The sequence below is a fragment of the Ixodes scapularis genome, unplaced genomic scaffold (genome assembly GCF_016920785.2).
Source record: "Ixodes scapularis isolate PalLabHiFi unplaced genomic scaffold, ASM1692078v2 PGA_scaffold0__279_contigs__length_252992795, whole genome shotgun sequence".
Taxonomy (NCBI): Eukaryota; Metazoa; Arthropoda; class Arachnida; order Ixodida; family Ixodidae; genus Ixodes; species Ixodes scapularis.
The window spans coordinates 9,294,024-9,311,859 of NW_024609835.1; the positions used below are offsets into that span (position 1 = coordinate 9,294,024).

The 17,836-nt window shown below is 48.1% G+C and overlaps 1 protein-coding gene across 2 annotated transcripts in view; it reads left to right on the forward strand.

The window, feature by feature from the left end:
- Positions 1 to 518: 518 nt before the first annotated feature.
- LOC8041674 (histone acetyltransferase KAT7) overlaps positions 519 to 17,836 on the forward strand; it is a 48,215-nt gene continuing 30,897 nt past the window's right edge. The window contains exons 1-9 of one of the 2 annotated variants that reach the window (XM_029976628.3): positions 519 to 764; positions 5,154 to 5,236; positions 6,489 to 6,648; positions 8,417 to 8,566; positions 10,876 to 10,991; positions 11,939 to 12,020; positions 14,020 to 14,171; positions 15,056 to 15,191; positions 16,004 to 16,186. In XM_029976628.3, the coding sequence (XP_029832488.2) occupies positions 5,222 to 5,236; positions 6,489 to 6,648; positions 8,417 to 8,566; positions 10,876 to 10,991; positions 11,939 to 12,020; positions 14,020 to 14,171; positions 15,056 to 15,191; positions 16,004 to 16,186 (994 nt within the window). In that variant the 5' untranslated portion in view covers positions 519 to 764; positions 5,154 to 5,221. The remainder of the gene's footprint in view (positions 765 to 5,153; positions 5,237 to 6,488; positions 6,649 to 8,416; positions 8,567 to 10,875; positions 10,992 to 11,938; positions 12,021 to 14,019; positions 14,172 to 15,055; positions 15,192 to 16,003; positions 16,187 to 17,836) is intronic. The other variant, XM_029976629.4, reaches the window with a different exon arrangement.

Consider the following 17,836-nt stretch of genomic DNA (forward strand, 5'->3'; position numbering starts at 1 on the left):
TCTTCGGTGACAGCGAGAGAAACAATCGCACACCAGATACTCAAAAAGACAAGCACACGTGCTACGCTGTCATCGTAGAATATGGTTCATCAACTCGCCCAAGCATCCATCCTATCTCGACAACAAACCTTTTTTTTCACGTCGATACTAGGTATTTTCTCACGTAGTTGTGCCAATGCCTTCCTTCTCCAACATTGTGACGTAACCACTCGGAGACTACGGCCTTCTCTTCTAGGAGGTGTTGTGTCAGTGCTTACGATTTGCCCAATTTGCCGCTTTCACCACAATTACAGTGTCCACAAGTCAACGCAGCCACAGAAACCGAAACCATGCTATGCAAGTATAAACTTGGCTTGGCTTAATCAATGGCTTGTTTTACACAGTAGTGTTTTTGGTTGACGCTAGATGGCTCAAGCTACCACCCACTTAGAAACTTAGCTGTTTTTGCTTGTCTATCTATTTGTTTAAAACAATCAGCGTTGATTTGACTTTTGACTGTTTTCTAATAAAAATAAAATGCTTGTACGGCTGAGGTTTTTAAGGAAGAGCCGTGTTTTCTCTGCCATGAGCAGCTTTTGTCGTTGTGCCTTACTCGATCGAGCACTTTGTTTTTAAAACGATATGGAGGGTTTCCACACGGTCAAAGGTTTGTAGGGGGTTGCGTAGGCCTAAGCGGCTGTGCCTGTCTGATGGCTCGAGTGATTCGATCATGTGAATTAAAATACGCTCGCTAAACGTCCGGGAAATCATCGATTAGTTCCATGGTGAGTTCCTGCCCGCTCTGTTCCCATCTCGTGACTGCAGTAACACCAACCTCGGCAACTGTTGCCGCCCGCAGTCTGCGCGAACGATCCCCATTTTGGGTGTCGTCCCTCCGTCCACCGAACTGTCGCTTGACCACGAATCCTACGTTACCCCGAATGCGGTGGGCCGAGGACGTCCACACAAATCATCGTTCGGAAAATTGAACCCCATCACCCCCCCTCGCGATAACGCTGGCAAAACCTGATCGGTTACGAGGGCTACGCGAGTTACAGCATCTATGGAAGGCACCCGTTAGGCTGTGATCATTTTGGTGAACCCGAAGACGTAAGCAAAAAAACGTAATTCGTCGGTGTATCATAGCGCAAAGGGCACGGAAAGATGTTGATGCTCCGTCACGGCAACAGTCGGGAGTCTGCGCGTCCGAGCTGCGATTGGCCGCTACCGTCACCACGCCCGCATATCGCTGCTTGAATGCGCTCTTGCTAGAACGAACTCTTGTCCGACCGAGACTGTACACTGTACTGTATCTCGAAACGTCGAAACTTATCTAAGAGCTGTGAGAGGCGCTAAGCTTCAGAAGGGTCTTCCCTCGGACGAAACCTCGAAACCAAGCAGTTTGTGAAACTGCGCTCTCGGTACCGTCTCGGACAACGTTAACTGAAGCGATCGAGCGACAAGCGAGAGCTGCCAGTGGCCCCGCCCCGAGACGAAAATTTTAACCGGCTGCGAGGAAGAGGGCGTGAACGAGTGTGCAAAGCCGCGGTGATTCAGCATGTTCCTTTCGTGTTTCGGGATGCACTTCGATGTGCCTCCCCATCGCGGTTTTTGCTGCAGCTTACCCACGCTCGGGGCTGCCTCGATTATATCTGGGTACCTAATATTCGGCTAAAGGCTGGAGTCTATGGAGTGGATAAGGCACTAAACGCGAATTCACACTCGCCACTCGCAGTGGTCGCGCGACCGACGATAGTCCGTTGCACCTCAAGAAGTGAGGGCGAGGGAAAGCAAGGCCGAGGAGGAGGAAGCTGACGGAACGCTGCAGAGGAGGAGACGTCCTCCTCTCTCCAGTGTTTCGTCTGCTTCCTCCTCCCCGGCTTTCCTTTCCCTCGCACTACCTTCTTAAGTTGCGACGGACCATAGCAACATGCGACAAGCGACCACTGATGTTCGCACTGCAAGCAATCGGCAAGGTGCTACTGACGAGTTACACCTCTGAAGCTCTCGGGAGCCGCCGTCGATTCCGTTCTTCCTGCCACAACTCAGGTTCGCAATATGCTTCTTTCTCATTTTTGTTGTCGCACAGCTTCACACGCGTCGTTTTCGCCATAAGAGATTGACTCGTGACACTGGCTTGGGTCCTTCGGAACCGTACAGTGAAGTCACAATTGCTACTTCGGCATACACTCACCTGAGCTTCTACAGTATGTACGTACTAGTCAAACCAAAATGCCCAAATTTGTTGCCTGGCCAAGTTTGTTTTTAGGTGCTCATTCATATAGAGGTGGTGCTTGTGATAAAGAAATGAGTGCTCTAGCACTGATCAGGGTCGTTGCAGAGACATCCTAGGCTGCATGTTCGTAGTCGCTCCCGCGAATTAAGGTGTCAGTCGTGACATGTTGGTTGCATCTCCCGCAGAAGTTCCGGGTGTAAACATGCAAGGCACCGTTGATTAGTTCAACATTCAGGCGACTCAAAGACCAATCTCAAAAATCTGTCTGGAAGCAGCTGCCCCGAACTGGTCGCTTTTGCGACTGTGACTGTTGCTTTTGCAACAAAAAGCTGTTGCGCAACTGCTAGAACTCGCAAGTGTCAACATGCCTTAACTGTTGTGCTGACCACAAAGTAATCATGCTGCTGGGCAAAGTTTGTCGGTTGTGCACTGCATATTACTTTCTTTGCACGATGAGGCTGCGCGAGATATCCGTGATGGTACTCTGTTTCTGCTAGCTCGACTTCTGTTCTCGGGCCAGGACAACACTCCCTTAAGGGCCACTAAAGTGCTTTTTGAGATCCTCTTTTTATGGTCATAACTCAATCTATGAGCTCTATGCATCCTAAAACACATCTGAAAACACTTAGCATTGGTGCAGAATGACAGATAGCACGATCAAACCTTGCTGAATAAGGTCAAACAACAAACGGCACTTGTCAGCCACTCGCGAGTGATGGGTTCCCATGTGGACGAGCGGCCGACAAGTCCCGCTCATCCACGCGGGAAGCTGCGGCGTATTCAAGAATTGTTTTCGAGGGGGGGGGGGGGGGGGGGGGCAAGTATGAATATGGTGTGTAGGACATGTTTCTGACTGGTGCGTCTACCGCGTCCAAAAATGTGGTCTCTCGATTTCCACCTGATGACATCGTGGAAGTGTCACGCTGTCACTGGTCGCAATCCTGGTGCTGTCCCAGCAGCGGTGGTGCATGTGGTAGACGCCTGTTCTGCTGCGGGTCGCTCTCCAGTTGTACAGTCCACGGAAGCCTCGTCGGCCAGGAGTTGGGACGCCGCGACAACAGTGGCACTCGCATTTGCTCGTGCTTTTTGCCGGAACTTCTACGGCCAACCACCGGGATCGCGACACCCGACATCATGAGACTACGGCTGTTGGGAGGTCATTTGTTGCCATTTTGGGACCACTTTGGATGAATGGGCGGATGCTAAACACACCAGACAGAGACGTGTTCCAGGCACCATAGTGTGGTTAACGTCGATCTCGTACCAAGCAGGAGTTCGACTGCGATTACCTGTCACCTCAGAAAAGTCAAAAGCTGAAGAGTACTATGCCACCCTAGAGCAAGCATACATGATGGTCTACCTGCAAATTTGTCACTGAAAGTTACCTTGAACCGTCATCAGTTGAATTGGCACTAATTAGTTAAACATTAAGGACACAAACGGCACAAGGGACGAGGACTAGTTTCCCTCTGTATCTTCCCCTTACTTATCTTCCCCTTACGTTTTTCTTTCTCCTCTCTCTTGTTAGTCAGCGCTCGTCTTGTCCACCTTTACTAGTCCTTGTCCTTTGCACTGTTCGTGTCCTTGAATTTGCAACTTAACGTTAGCAATGGCTGCGATCCACACACTCTGTATTAATTGCTTTCTTAGTTTGTGTGTTGTCTGCGCACAATTTCATGCATTTCGTAATGAAACTGTTTGCCCTCGCTGTGTTTTACGGTGATCATCAATTTCTTGCGCACACATAGATTTACTGGAGAACATACATGGATACCTGGAAAGAGAAGAATACCACATACCAGAGTTTGCCAGAACGAAGCTCATGCTTAAATGTTTTCATGCTGATGACATTATTCGTATGCCTGGCAATATTGTTGTTGTTGCACAACATGTGTATAGTAAGGAGTGCATATATAGGAATAGATTTTAATACATAGGAATAGATTTTAAAGATTCCACTGCAACAGCACCAGTAGGCCAGCTACCCTGTTCAGAGCAAGTATTCAATTGCATGTTGCTACAAAAAAAAACACTATTTTTTTCCTGTAGTACATTTTTAAGTTCCATACATGTCTGCAGTTTGTGTCCGCATTCCCTTGCTCGTTAGAGTGATAGGATTGTGCTCTTTAGCGTGATTCGAAAAACGGGATATCTCACCTTATCTCCATTATTATCATTGATGCCGCCTTGCATACAAAGTACGAGGGCAAATCAGAAAGTCTTTGCCCCTGTTTTTTTTTGGCCAAGTTATGGCTGTAAATGCGAAGTTAACATATCCATTCCCAGCGGGAGACCTTTCTTGGACCGGCCTTGCCCGGCCTCGGCGAAAGCACCGAGGGATTCTCGATGTGGACAACGTGGTTATCCTCCACGACTATGCGAGGCCATACGTGGCAATCAGAACTGCCGACAAGCACCGGTCATTTCACGGGGGGATTGTGGACCTACGCCCCTAGTGATTTCCACATTTTCGGTCCGCTGAAAAAGTTCCAGGCTGGATAACGATTCCCGTGCAACGATGAAGCCAAAACAGCAGTCCACCGGTGGTTCTACAGTCAGTCGGACGAATTCTACCACAGGGGCATCTCAACTTTAGTGCTGTGATTGGACAAATGTCTGAACCGGTGTGGGGATTATGTGGAAAAATAGTGTGAGGTACGTAGAATGGTACTTATGTTTGTAATTACCTGTATGTACATTATTTTGGCTAATAAAAAATAGGGGCAAAGACTTTCTGATTTGCTCTCGTAACTTGGCACGAAGCAATGAAAAGGCATCAGGAATGCAAGGGCTTGAAGCACTTTCTACATATATGGCAGCCAACAGTGTCCAGCATCAGGTCCCCCTTGTGGTTTGAAAACACTGCCGCTAGATGGCGCACAACATGCAGATGGGTCTATTGATGAGGAAATTTGCGTTGTATGCTTCCACATTGCAGGTAAATTTTGGGGGCATTCTTCACATCGCAGCAGCGTGCAATAGTCCTTGCGGCCGTTCAGGAGCAGGATGCCAAAGAGAAGAGTGAGTATTTGGGAGTGGGACAGGGGCAGAGGGGGCCATCTCTAGGACCTTCAGTCTCCGGTACTGCCTCACCTTACCTCGCCTGAGGGGCTTTACGTCAAATTACCTGGAAGAAGTTACAATGTTTTTATGCCTTTTTCTTCTTGCTATGAACGAGGAGCCACCTATCGTGGCCTTGTGTTGAACTTAATAAGCGTGCGAAATAGTAAGAATGGAAGGGACAAAACCCAGGCAATGGCACGTTTTCAGTCCGTCCCTTCTGTGTGTTTAACCTTTCACTTTTAAAAGAACTAAACTGTTTTTCCTAAGCATCTTAGAAAACCCAATGTTACAATCATATGCGTGGCCTTTTCCCTATTAAAAAGTGACCAAGCATCGCCACACACCCCTTTTTTTTAGAAGAAATGTGGTGTTGTGAATAGGACAGTGCACACCCTCTGACATACTCTTAATTTTACAAAATGACGTCAGGGTGCGGCTAATGAACGAGAGAACATAGCTGCGTATGCATAACACGAAGTGGATGCTCTTGCAACATTTATGCGCAAAAGGCACTTGCTTTCTGGTAGGATGGGAAAATGGGCCAGTTGGTACATTGTATCAAGAACAAAAGCACCAGAGAATGGAACAAGAATGCGAGTGCTTGGTTTGTTCCCTTTGTTGTCCATCTCTGGCGCTTGTATTTTTTATGCATTCTGGATGTGCCTCGTGTATTCTTGCATAATAGTCATACTTTAATTTAGAAAACATTGCTGTAAGCTCTACCAAGTTTATCAAGTTCCAGTTTTTAACGCAGAATATGTTTATGGGCTAGGCTTCAACCAAAAAGTGCCACGTTCGTGTGCGCCGAAAAAATATTAAGCACCGTTCACACGATTGCAACCGAGTACGACCGTGAGCGACAAGACCGGTTTTAAGCCTCTTATGACGATCTGCCCGATCGATCCGATCTGCCAAAACTGTGACTTAGCCAACAACTTGCAAAGCTCGAATATTGCCGTTCATCTCAAAGGGAACATTGAATAGCGCATTATTTGCAGCTAGTATTCGAAAATCCGAGTATTTGCGCAACCCTTCCATTCATGGCTGGGATTGCTCGCGAAATGGCAATGAAGTTGTCATTCACAAGTTGACGGTCTCGAGCCCCCTGAACGCTCTATCGCTTGCCTCAATTGCTTTCCGGGGGCCAACCCTGGGCTCGCTCCATTGTCTTGGGCGGATGCTGAGTGTGGCGGTTCTCCCGCACTTGCAGCGGCAGCTGAAGAGCACCAGCTCGGAGGGTTCGCGCTCGGACGAGAGCGAGGCGGAGCCGGCGCCCCATGTGGTGACGCGGGGCCAGTCGCGCCGAGAGGCGGTGCTGCCCCCCGTGCCCTCCGTGCCCCAGACCCCTCCCAGGGAGGCCAGCACCGAAGGTGAGTGGGGTTCCGGAAACGCCGCCGCGCTTGGCGGGTACGCCGACAGCATTCTCGGTACTGAAGAGCCTGGATCGAGCCATTGCGATCAGGCACGTCACAAACTTGCCTAGGTTCAAGTTTGACTGGGTTTGACCTTTTGCAACTTCTGACTAAAAGTTTGACTTTTGTGCCCATGCGAAAACATTTGAAAAACGACCTTGTGCCTCCTAGTGGAGGAAAAATGTAGTATACTTGTTAAGTCTTGTTTTATTGTTTTGCCTTAATAAACTAACTAAAGCAGTGAGACTATGTGTCTTTGCTTTTATAATATGTAGACATTGTTAATCGTTTTACAGGATATGAAATAAACTACTTTATAAAATCGTTTCCAGAAATTCAACATTTTTGCGTTGAAGTTGGGCAACACTGTTCATAAGCCGAACTTTGTGGAGCTTAGCTAAAGGTTTGAAGGATAAAACCGGTTGAACCTCAGGTTCGACAGAAGTCTGTGACATCCCTCGCTGCGAGTGCTCCTAGTTGGCAGATGCATGACTGATTGAGCGGGTGAAATATCTTGTTACATTGGTGAAAATGGGGTTAGTTAGCTAGAGCAAATATTTCAGACTGGGAGGGACAGTAATCTTTGCTTCACTGCCCCTCGCTAGGATAACACCTTTTGGAGGCCACATGACCTAGAAATAGCACTTTTTCAACTTTTGTTGATCAGCCCTTATTTTCACTCGATTATATAGACCAGCCCTTATATAGACCAGCCCTTCTTTTCACTCGATTTGCTTTCAGTTTTGGGGGAGCTATCTTTCAGAATATTACAGTAGATGTAAAGGCACAATGACACTTGCAAGTCATTTTACAACTTTCATAGCAAAAGTGACAGTCACAGTCGAAAAAGTGATCGCTTTGGAACAGTCGCTTCCAGACCAATTTGGCAGAAGTGGTTGCAGAAGTGACCGCTTCCATTGAGTCGCTTGGCAGCTGAACCAATCAGTGGCGCCTCAGAAGTGATGCGTGGCGTGCCTCGCGTTTGTTTACATTTGGCACGCCACACTTTTGTGGGGGAAGCAACCAACACATCCGTCCAACGCTTCGGTTCGCGGTAGCGGCCATGGATACAGAGCCATGGAGGTCTCTGCAGCAGCTCTGGTCAGCGCTACTAAAGAATACTCATTTCTTTATAAAAGCATCACCTCGATTTGAATGAGCGCCCAAAAAAGAACTCGGCCTGGCAGCAAATCTGTGCCACTTTTGCCTTGAGAGGTGTGTACTTGGCTGCGGGAGCCTGAGCGAGTGCGTGCCGAGAGAAGCTACCAGAGGTGGAAATCAGTCTCGCGACCATCTCACTAGTTTCAAAATCACTAACTCGAGCTCGCCGGTGCGAATTTATGGAGAAGTGTGAATCGATCTGAAACGTGGTAAATGATTGCGCCGGTTTTGTCCGCTCTTGTATTGCTCCAGATGCCCCTGAGAATCTTCTAAATGCTTTCGTAAGCACCAGCCCGAGCTTGGACAACGTCTTTGTGGCTTTTTATGCGGGAAACTTGCCTGGATGATGCCTACGGCTTGTTAACGCCTGAGAAATTATGCGCAAGGTACCGGAGTCCCTCGATCTATACTTAACAAGTGGGAATTGTTAATTCGAAACTGCCCCCTCAACACGGGCGGCTATATTTTTATTTTATTTTCTCACGATTCGGGGCGCAAGGGGACGCTACTCGTTGCGGCAGGTGTTGTGCGGGGGGCTGAGTGGTGCCGCCTGTGGTCCTCCCAGCGGAGGCCTGCTCGCCCTCGAAGCGGCCCCGGCAGCTGCGGACCCGGCTCTCGTCGGAGCCCCTCTGCACCGTCTGCTCCCAGAGCGTGCTGGAGACGAGGCGCAGCCCCCCCGCACTCCTCATCGCCTGCGCCGAGTGCGACACCTGCGGTACGCCCGCCCCCACAGGGCTTGTTGTGCACATGCCCGGCTCCGGGCTTGGTGTCTGGTTCAATGGCCAGATCAGTGGTCGGGTCGGTGGTCTGATCGACGGCCAAACCGGTGGCCAAACCGGTAGCCTGCTAGTACATGGGCTGGGTGGTTGGCGGCGGTGTCTTCCGATTCGAGGAATACGTTAAAATCACCCGAGAGGCAAAAAAGATTATGGAGCGGGGCTGTGCAGTATTTTTAGGGAAAGTTAGGTATTGGTTATCGCTTGTCAGAAAAAGTAAGCAGCATTGCACTCATATTGGGACACCCCGTATGTAAATCTGATTTCAATCTACCTCTCCCTCAATATCTGAGCTACCTGGCGATAGACAAAGAAGCAGACAGGTATGAAATTGAACTGTGTTTATACTGCAAATTCTTGTTACTTGCGCAATATTATTGATCATTTATTTACAAATTCTATCAGTGTCTTTGCCTGGAGTCCTAACTGAAATGGGTATGGTATAACTTGTACGGTATGTAACAAGAACCACCCAGTAGCCGTGGGATGGCCAACTCTTTCGGTCTCGAAGCGTGTGCCCGAGGAGACTAGTCAACAAACGCAGATTAGGTGCACGGACAAAGCCGCAAGGGTCCGCCAGTGTCTTCGTGCTCTCTTCTCTTCTTACAACTTTCCCTCTTTCCTGCTAATCAGTTACTCACCAACCTGCCAGGCAAACATTTCTTGCACACATTGGATTGTACACAGTTTCCAGTGTTGGGTAAAAGTACATCTAAAAAGTACCTGCTTGAAGTACAAAGTAAATAAGAGGTTATGTACTTCAGGTAAAGTAGTAAGTATGCTGGGTGCAGTGTGCTTACTATAAATAAAATGTGCTTTCAAAGTAAAGTAAAAGTACTTTTTTAACATAATCTTTCATCATGCCCTTTCATTCCCCTACACAGTGTTTTTTATGCATTTTCCCAGGGGTAACGAGGGTGCATTAGTTATTTTCGGAAATGGCAGAAGTCCCTCAGACTTCTGAATCTGGCGCCGCTTGCACTGACTTCCACCCAATGGAGTTGAACATACTAGGAGAGAGCATGACATCAACCCCATGGCTTCCACAAGCAATCTTCTTGTACAGGAGTGTCCTCTCGCAATGTTTTTAACCTCCTCGCTTGCACTCACTGAGCAAGAAGTAGCGAGAGTTGGAGATGCTGCGGGAAAGCCACCACCGGTACAAACAAAGTGACGTGCTGTCTGCTCGCTTTTCTCGTGAAAGTGGAATATCTCTCCCAGTCTTTCTTTGCAGTAGACAAAGTATCATTTTCTGATACAAATTTAGCGAGACAAAATTTGGGCCACATACTTTAAGTGAAGTACAAGTATATACTCGAAGAATTCACTTCAAGTAAAGTACAAGTTTTCTAAACCTACTTACAGTAGTGCTATAAGTACTATGTACTTAAAGTACTTCACAACACTGACAGTTCCTCATGCTCGACCACGCGTTTGGGCAGTTTCAGTATTTGCTGGAGCAACTACCCGAGCATAAAATACCAGAGGAAAGGTGCAGTGATTACACAGCTGGTGAGCCCGACTCTCCTTTGTTGAAGGACCAGAAGGGAACTCTCGTCATGAGACACTTTTTTCCTGCCCGAATTTGTCCAGAGCAAAGTTGGGTCTTGTTGATTTAGAGAACTGTGCCAAAAGGCAATGCCTTCCTTGGCATTGGCTGCCTGAAAGTCAAATGACTTAAGGTACAAATCTAAGCCTTTGGCCTACAGTTAGTTGTAGTATCTGAATGCTACACTCTTTGCGTGTCCACCTTCAACCTTTCTCTCTCACTATCGCAGCTTTTAAGCTAGAGTATTCTCTTCTATTCCTCGAATATTATTTATTGAAAGTTCTCTACCTTTTTAAAGGATTTATGAAACTTCTCAGACTGGTACTATATATATGATGAACAGCCTTTATTCATGTTTTGGTCTATAACAATGATAGTGGTTGAAAAAACTTAATATGATATAATAAATAAAGATCGGTACTTATTATTATTATTATACTTACCGTACTCTAGAATTTTATTGCTTGGCTCGACCAACGGTTGAGGACTTTGGGGACTTTAAGAAAGCCTTCGTACACCACAAAAGGGTCCGCAGACTCCCAATTGAGAACTACTGCATAGGAGCCCCACGTACAACCTTGTGCCGAGGACGGAGTGGCTCTTGGCCTCTGCCGCCGGATACCTCGAAATCTGGATTGTCGGGGGCATTGGGAAGCCCTTCCAGAGAGCGTCCTCCCATGGTGTGCCCTCCCCTTGCAGCTCACCCGTTCTGCCTGGGCCTGTCTGACGAGGCGGCCAAGGTGGTGACCACCTACGACTGGAAGTGCCACCGGTGCCGGCTGTGCGAGCGCTGCGCCAAGCCCGAAACCGCCTCTGTGAGTGACCGCTCTCGCCGGCCGACCGTGGGTTAGCTCCGGTAGCAAGTCGGGCCCCGAATCCCACGATTAAATGGATAGGCTGGCTCGTTAGTACATGACTTAACACAAAGTGTCAGTAAAGGCAAGGACAAAGAAAATGGCACCAGAAAGCACTACTTTCATGCAGCCATTTATTGAAGATACACAAACCGCTCGGGCTGCCGATGCAAGTATTGGACACACGGTGGCTGCTTCCTCCGAGTAGGGCTTCGTCTTCCACCGCAATGCGAGACAACCGAGATGTTATGTTTTTTGCTGAAATTTCGGGATCGAATATATCTTCTTACTTCTGGCCAAAGCAGCCAAATCTACCATGTTTGCCAACTGGCTTTTGCTAACAGTCGATTTGTCGGCGAATATTCGGCCTCACATTCGTAGCTAGTCTGTGCCATGATGGAACTCGCCAGGCTCTGAGAATATCTGCTACATAGCACTTGCTGTAAGCATTGCCAACCGAGGCACGTGACTGCGACAAACATTGTCGGCACAAACTGACAAAATAGCACCCAAGAGCTCGGTAGCCTTTCCCAAAAAATGAAGAGTAATAGACCGTTCTCATTTCTTATGTTTTGTGGCAAAAGTTACATTTCTCGCTCTCTACCATTGTGTGCTAGTTTTCCTGTGCCCCACCGAATGATATGGAGTCACTAAAACTTCAGTCAAATGTTGTTTCGTGATCCCATCGAAGCTCTGACGTCCACCTTGTTTTGGCCTACAAAGAGGGTGACTAACTCGGTAGTTATTATGGTTTGGGACATTCTCGTTCTGCCCGGCCGGAACAGTTTTCTCCGCAATTCTGGGATGGTTGACGATGTGCTGCAACACGAATTGCTGGGATCGAAACCAGTTGCTGCGACTTGGGAATGTGGGAAGTGGCAGCAACCAGTCCCGACGTTTTCCCGCAGGCCCTGTTTGTGCTGTGCAAGACGTGCGACCGGTGCTTCCACCAGGACTGCTTGCCCCCGCAGGCAAACCGTTCTTACCTCGGTGAGGACTCCCCCTTCCTGCGCTTTCAGTGGAAATGAGTCATTAATTGGCATCTTGAATGCTGCTTTGTTGCTTTTTGTGAGTAACTAATTAGACAGATATGTGAAAGTGTATACATCTGTAATTATGTATTCGTGACTTAATTACATTCCAGCTCGACTAACTAACCGTAACCCTGTTACATTTTAGGAGTAACTTTTACGGCTCCAATGCCTGCCATAATATTGCAAAAGGTAGCCCACCCCAAAGGAGATCGAACATAGCGAAAAAAAGGGTGGCTTGGTGTTCGAGGTGTGACCTATTACCTCTAGAGCCCTGCCCGGATAACAGTTTGAGTATCCGCATCCAATCCGCATCCGCAGACTTTGTATCCGCATCCGAACCGCATCCGCAAACTTTTTACATTATTGTATCCGTAACTGATCCACATCCGCAAAATGTGGAACCATGTCGATGTTCTTGCTAACCACCAGAGGTTACGATCACATTTAGACTAGCGAAATCAGCGGAAATCATGCCTACCGCGTTCTTCGCCGCCGCACGCGGAATCGGAAACTTTCACCTGTGGCCCCTTAACTCTCTCCTGAAGTCTAAATGCCTAAAGAAAAAGGTCATAAAAAAAAAAAAAAAAGAGTCTGGAAAGAGAGGAGGAGAAGCAGTGGTAGGAAGACAAAATCCTTTCTGTGATGTCACCGAGCGTATGCGGCCTCCTCGAGTCTCACGGTGTTTCGTGTCAGCCAGCGGGCAGATGCGCCGCTAAGTCAGAGGCCAAGGCCTGATCGGATCGACTAACGTATTGTACGAGAACGATTGCGGCCTGCAGGCACCCAAATATATATATATTAAAAGAAAACTTTTTTTTTTTTTTCTTTTGCTTGGGGCAGTTACGTAGGTTGGGCGCGGCAGCCGCTGGCATTGCTGGCGCTCTGGCATTGTAACCGGACGAATATGAACTACCAGACTTTCTTGGCTAGAACTCTAAGCATACAAAAAAGAAACGGGCAATTTAAGGGCTGCCTATGGGTGTGCGCCGCTGATTCCGAAACTTTGCAAACCGTGGCGCCACAGGGTCACACTCGCTGTTGAAGCATTCTTTTGTTTTTGGTATCATGACCACATCGCTCTTTGTGGAGAGGGGGAGGTTTCTTCTACTTTCTTGCGACTTTTTCGTTAAAGGTTTTCTCTGTCCGGAGAAAGTTTTCTGCTCTTTCCCTGACAAAGCTTTCTCGGCACTATCGACGCCCTGCATTTTTTACTTCTACTTTTCCTATACATAGCATTTTTGACGAGATGAAATGCACTAACTGAAGCGATCTTCAGTAAATCCATGTTATTCAGAAAATGTAGTTGGCTTGGGTAGCTAAAAAAACGCCGGTGTACCCATTAACTAGTGTGGGTACAGCTCCCCCCCCCCCTCCCTCTTGCATCCCCCTCAGAATTCCAGAGGGGGGCCACTGCCCCCCCTTGCACCCCTCTGCGGATGCCCATGTGAAAGGAACAGGAATTTGAGCCGCAAGCAGGCTCGGACTAAATTTTTGAACGAGCTATCTGGCCGAATATTGTGGCAGGTAACTCCCCACAAAACCTTTTAACGCCATGTCTGTCTCGCGCCTCGTCAAGGTGCAACTCGTCGAATAAGAATACACTATAAACTCGTTACAACAGACCTGCTTACAATAGACATTTGGATATACTTAACATACTGCTTTCTGAAGTTCGATTAGTTTTTTTATCTGTACCATTGGTTCAAGTTCATATCTGCATACAGCATACTCCTTTTACGACAGACTGAAATCTTGGTCACTATCGAGGTCTGTTATGACCAATTTACACCGTAGTAAAACCCGACGTTTCGATCCGATGCACCGAAGTTTTGCCGGGTAAACTCCGGGCCGTCTCGGAACGCCAAAGGCGTTCCGGGATCGTTTATCTAGCAGCCAAAGTGCATCTAGGGAGGGGCCCGGGGATCATCTGCCGACGGGCCTCTCTGCCTGTGCAGACAAGTGCAGCAAGTGCAGTGAGGGAGCTGAGGAGGCGGGACCAGCGAACGGAGTGGCGGAGCTGTCGCCAGAGGGGGAGGAAGACTCTCCCCCGTCGACCCCGAAGCGGCCTCGCGTCACCCGCCACATGCACAGGGGCCGGCATAGAAACGTAAGCTCCCTCGCACAGACTGACCTCTGCACTTGCACCTGGTTACAACCGTATGCCACCTCTTATGACGAGAAAACACACTTCCATCTGGTGGAATACGTGCTGTTTCTTTTCCCATTGTTTTTGCACGTTATTCTTTCTGTAAAAAAACTTTTCACAATGTCATAAACGACCATCTCTTCCGATAGTACGCACAAAATTCGGTCTCTCAAATACCGCAGAACCTTGGCTCTAGTGAAATGCAGTTCCAGGGTCGCCTTATAGATGGCGCCAGCACATTCTCCCGTTGTAAGAGATGGCAGGAGCTCGGTTCTAAGTAGGGGTGTCGCGAACCGGCCGCGGTTCGAGTTCGACCAGGTTCGACTTTTTCAAACTTTTAGTAGAAAGTTCGACGAACCTTGTATTGAGGTTCGACTCGTGTGCGCATGCGCGACAGGCTGGCCAGTTGGCTTCGGATTGGATAGTAATGGCTCAGAGATGAATTAAGTGCAGCGCTGATTGGCTATTTTAGTCAATAAAGTACTAAAAATTAAGTTATTAACTTCTTCAGTGATTAGAATTAGTTTATTTTAATTGCAGCTGTTCACAAAATAAAATAACACTTTGCATAAAAAAAAAAAATTCTCCAAACCTAGACATGCTTGTATCAAGGTCTGGCCACACTGTCCACAAAGTCGAACCGGTCAAATCTGATGAAAAGTTTGAAGGTTCGTCGAACCGGTTCGACCCGGTCGAACCTCGAAAGTTCGACCAAAAAATCTGGTTCCACAAAAGTTCGCGACACCCCTAGTCCTAAGCAAACGCAAGCGTGCGAAAATGCCAGGTCAAGCGTTCGTTGAAGGGGCGGGCCTCCATCTTCTCCTCCTCCGTCTCCCCGAGCACAGCAGGACGAGTGCCAGAACGAGCCGGTGGCGGCGACTACCCCGAAGCGGCCCGGGGCACCCTCCAGCCCCGAGGCGGCCCACCAGTCTGCCGAGGTGAACGGGGAGGTCACCCCGCCCAAGAGGGGCAGGCCCAAGGGTGAGCGACCCCGCCTCCTCGCCCGCCGCTTCTTTCTCGGAGGAGTTTCGTTACGGCATCCGTGTCTCCGACCGGCCTGTTCAACGTCCTCCCGTGCTTTTAAAGTGGTTCCCAATTGTTGACAGACAGAATTTTTATGTTTTCAAAAATGTTCTGAAGCACTTTCCATTTCTTATACACCCCCGTTAAGGTAGTCCTCGTAAAAATAAAATATTGTATTTGACAGAAAGAACACAGTGCACGCATCTGCGTCCATGTAAGGTGTGGCCACCACGAAAGAAACTTGGGAGTTAAAGGGCTAAGATTGGAATTTGTGAATTCTAAACCAGAAGACTCGGAAGTGACTGGAATTTTAAAATATATGCATGACCAGTAGCAGTCAGCATAAGCTTCCGAAACGCTTTACCGTAAGAACTGCGTAGAGCTGGCGAGGGCAGTATGAAATTTGCTTGGAATTGCTGCTTCGGGAGGATATATCCTTCTCGTCATAGTCGGGCATGTGACGTATCCTCACAGGGACTTTAGAGTTGTCACCCCTGCCCGTCTCGTTCTGCATAAGTACTGGCATGCATTCGTGTCTCACTGCTGCTTGATGCAAGTTAAAGACCCCAGGCTAGCAGTCATACTGCAATGGGTAAATTCCTTATCTACAGCGTAAACCAGTGTTGCCATACCTGAAAGGCAGTGACCTTACTGTGTCTATACACAAACACTAAATTTGTGTTTTTGGTGGGGCCTCGGGGTTTCTGTAAAGGCCTCGGTGCGTCGGTGAAAAGCCCCAAATGGTTTTTCCGTAACCTCTGTGGCCGCAGGCAAGAGCCAGGAGGGGGAGGGCAGCCCCCGCAAACGTCCCAGTCCCCGGGGGGCGACCCGGGGAGGCCGCAGTCCGGCCAACCGGCACCGCATCCTGCGTGAGATGCCCGCTGCCAACGGCCAGTGCCCCCGGGAAGAGCGGGCCGAGGACCGCTGCCCGCTGCCCGGCTGCGACTCCAAAGGTGACCGCGCGTGCAACCGGGTCGACCTCTCGGCAAACGGAGTCCGGGGCAGTCGTCGTCACTGGGGCTTCCCGCGGGCTGCCCAATGGCAGGCAGCCCGCAGGAGGTCCCAGTGACAACGACGGCCCCAGACTCCATTAAGGTCCCCAGATAAGGTATGCTGAAACATAGCTTGATTGCAATTTACGAAACGACACCGCGAAATGATGGGACATCTGTAATAACGGTGGCTTAAAGGTCGACCAACACGCAGAAAGAAGAAAGCTTACTCTCCACTCTCCTCTTTTCTCCTCGTTTTTCCCGCAAGAGGAAAGAAAGAAAGAACCGTTCCTTTTTTGTCACCATTTAGGATTCGGAAGCGGCTAGTCAGTAATCGCACAGAGAAATGCAGAAGCCGCACCTTCTTTCTTTCCCACTTCCCCCCTCTTGACGCTAGCCTTCACTTTGACCCTTGGACTTGAAATACTGACAGTTTTGTGGATGCTATGTGCTCATCAGACCAGTCATACACCTATCTTTCCACATGGTTACGCCCCTGCCCATACCTATGCACAGAGAGAGGAGTCAGGAGACGAAAGGAAGCAATTGAATGGCTCGGCCAGCACGTAGCTCCCTCCGCACCATCAGCTTTAGGCTAAACAGAGTATAAACTAAAAGTGAGGAAAGACAAGCTGCTATTCTTCTCGCATGCTGGCATCTGCTTGCCCCATCGGGCTCCTCACATGGTTCCTTCATCTCAAAAACTGTCTAGAAAGCATTTTGCCAACAAAAAAACATAGACTTTTTTTTTTTTTTTTTTTCCCTGAACAATATATTTTTTTTTTTCGTGGTTTCCTTTTTTTAAATATCTCGCAGTTTTCTTCTTTTTTTTTTTTACCTTTTTGTATTAGAGAACGAAATATGGTTCTTTACTGTTTCAGTAACCGCATCAAATACTAAAGCAGACTAATTTCTGGGAATAACTATCACGGTATAAAAATGAGAAAAATTTATCACGTAAATACATCACTCCATTGCAACCAGTGCCTAGCGAACCACTCCCAGTCGTAACATGTTGTGCCCACTAAATACTCCAGAATTTCATACTCCGCAAAGTCCACGAAATTATGTGACCGTAAAAATAAAGTTGTTTACAGCCCGACAAACATAGAGGTCTCAGCCTTTATTCTATGTTCTTCTCAAAGAAAAGAATGCGTGTTGACGGCCTAAAAGAATACAAGTGTCCGAGGAGGAGACTGCGGCAGGGCATCAGCTTAGCATTTCCAGCTGAGGTTGGCACAACAATGTTCGACCCTCTTCTAAAAGAAGCAAACACTGAAAATGAAGATGATTCACTATGTGCCATGACCATGGAAGCTCTGCTGTGCCTCTCCGACATGCCTCAGTATTCTTACACAACCAATAAGCGGAAAAGCAGCTTACAATGACATGTGAGTAGTAATGCAAAACTGTAGAAAAATTGACTATCGATACAATCGGTAGGTTTGGAAAAACGATTGATAGTGTCGAAAACTATCAATATTGAAGTATTGATAGTACTACTATTGAAAGTCCTTCATACTATCGAAAGTCCAGCCATTTTTTGTAACAGTCTCCGACTGTTACAAAGCGTGGGTGAGGTTGCGTCAGCTAAGTTTTTCTCTGGACTTT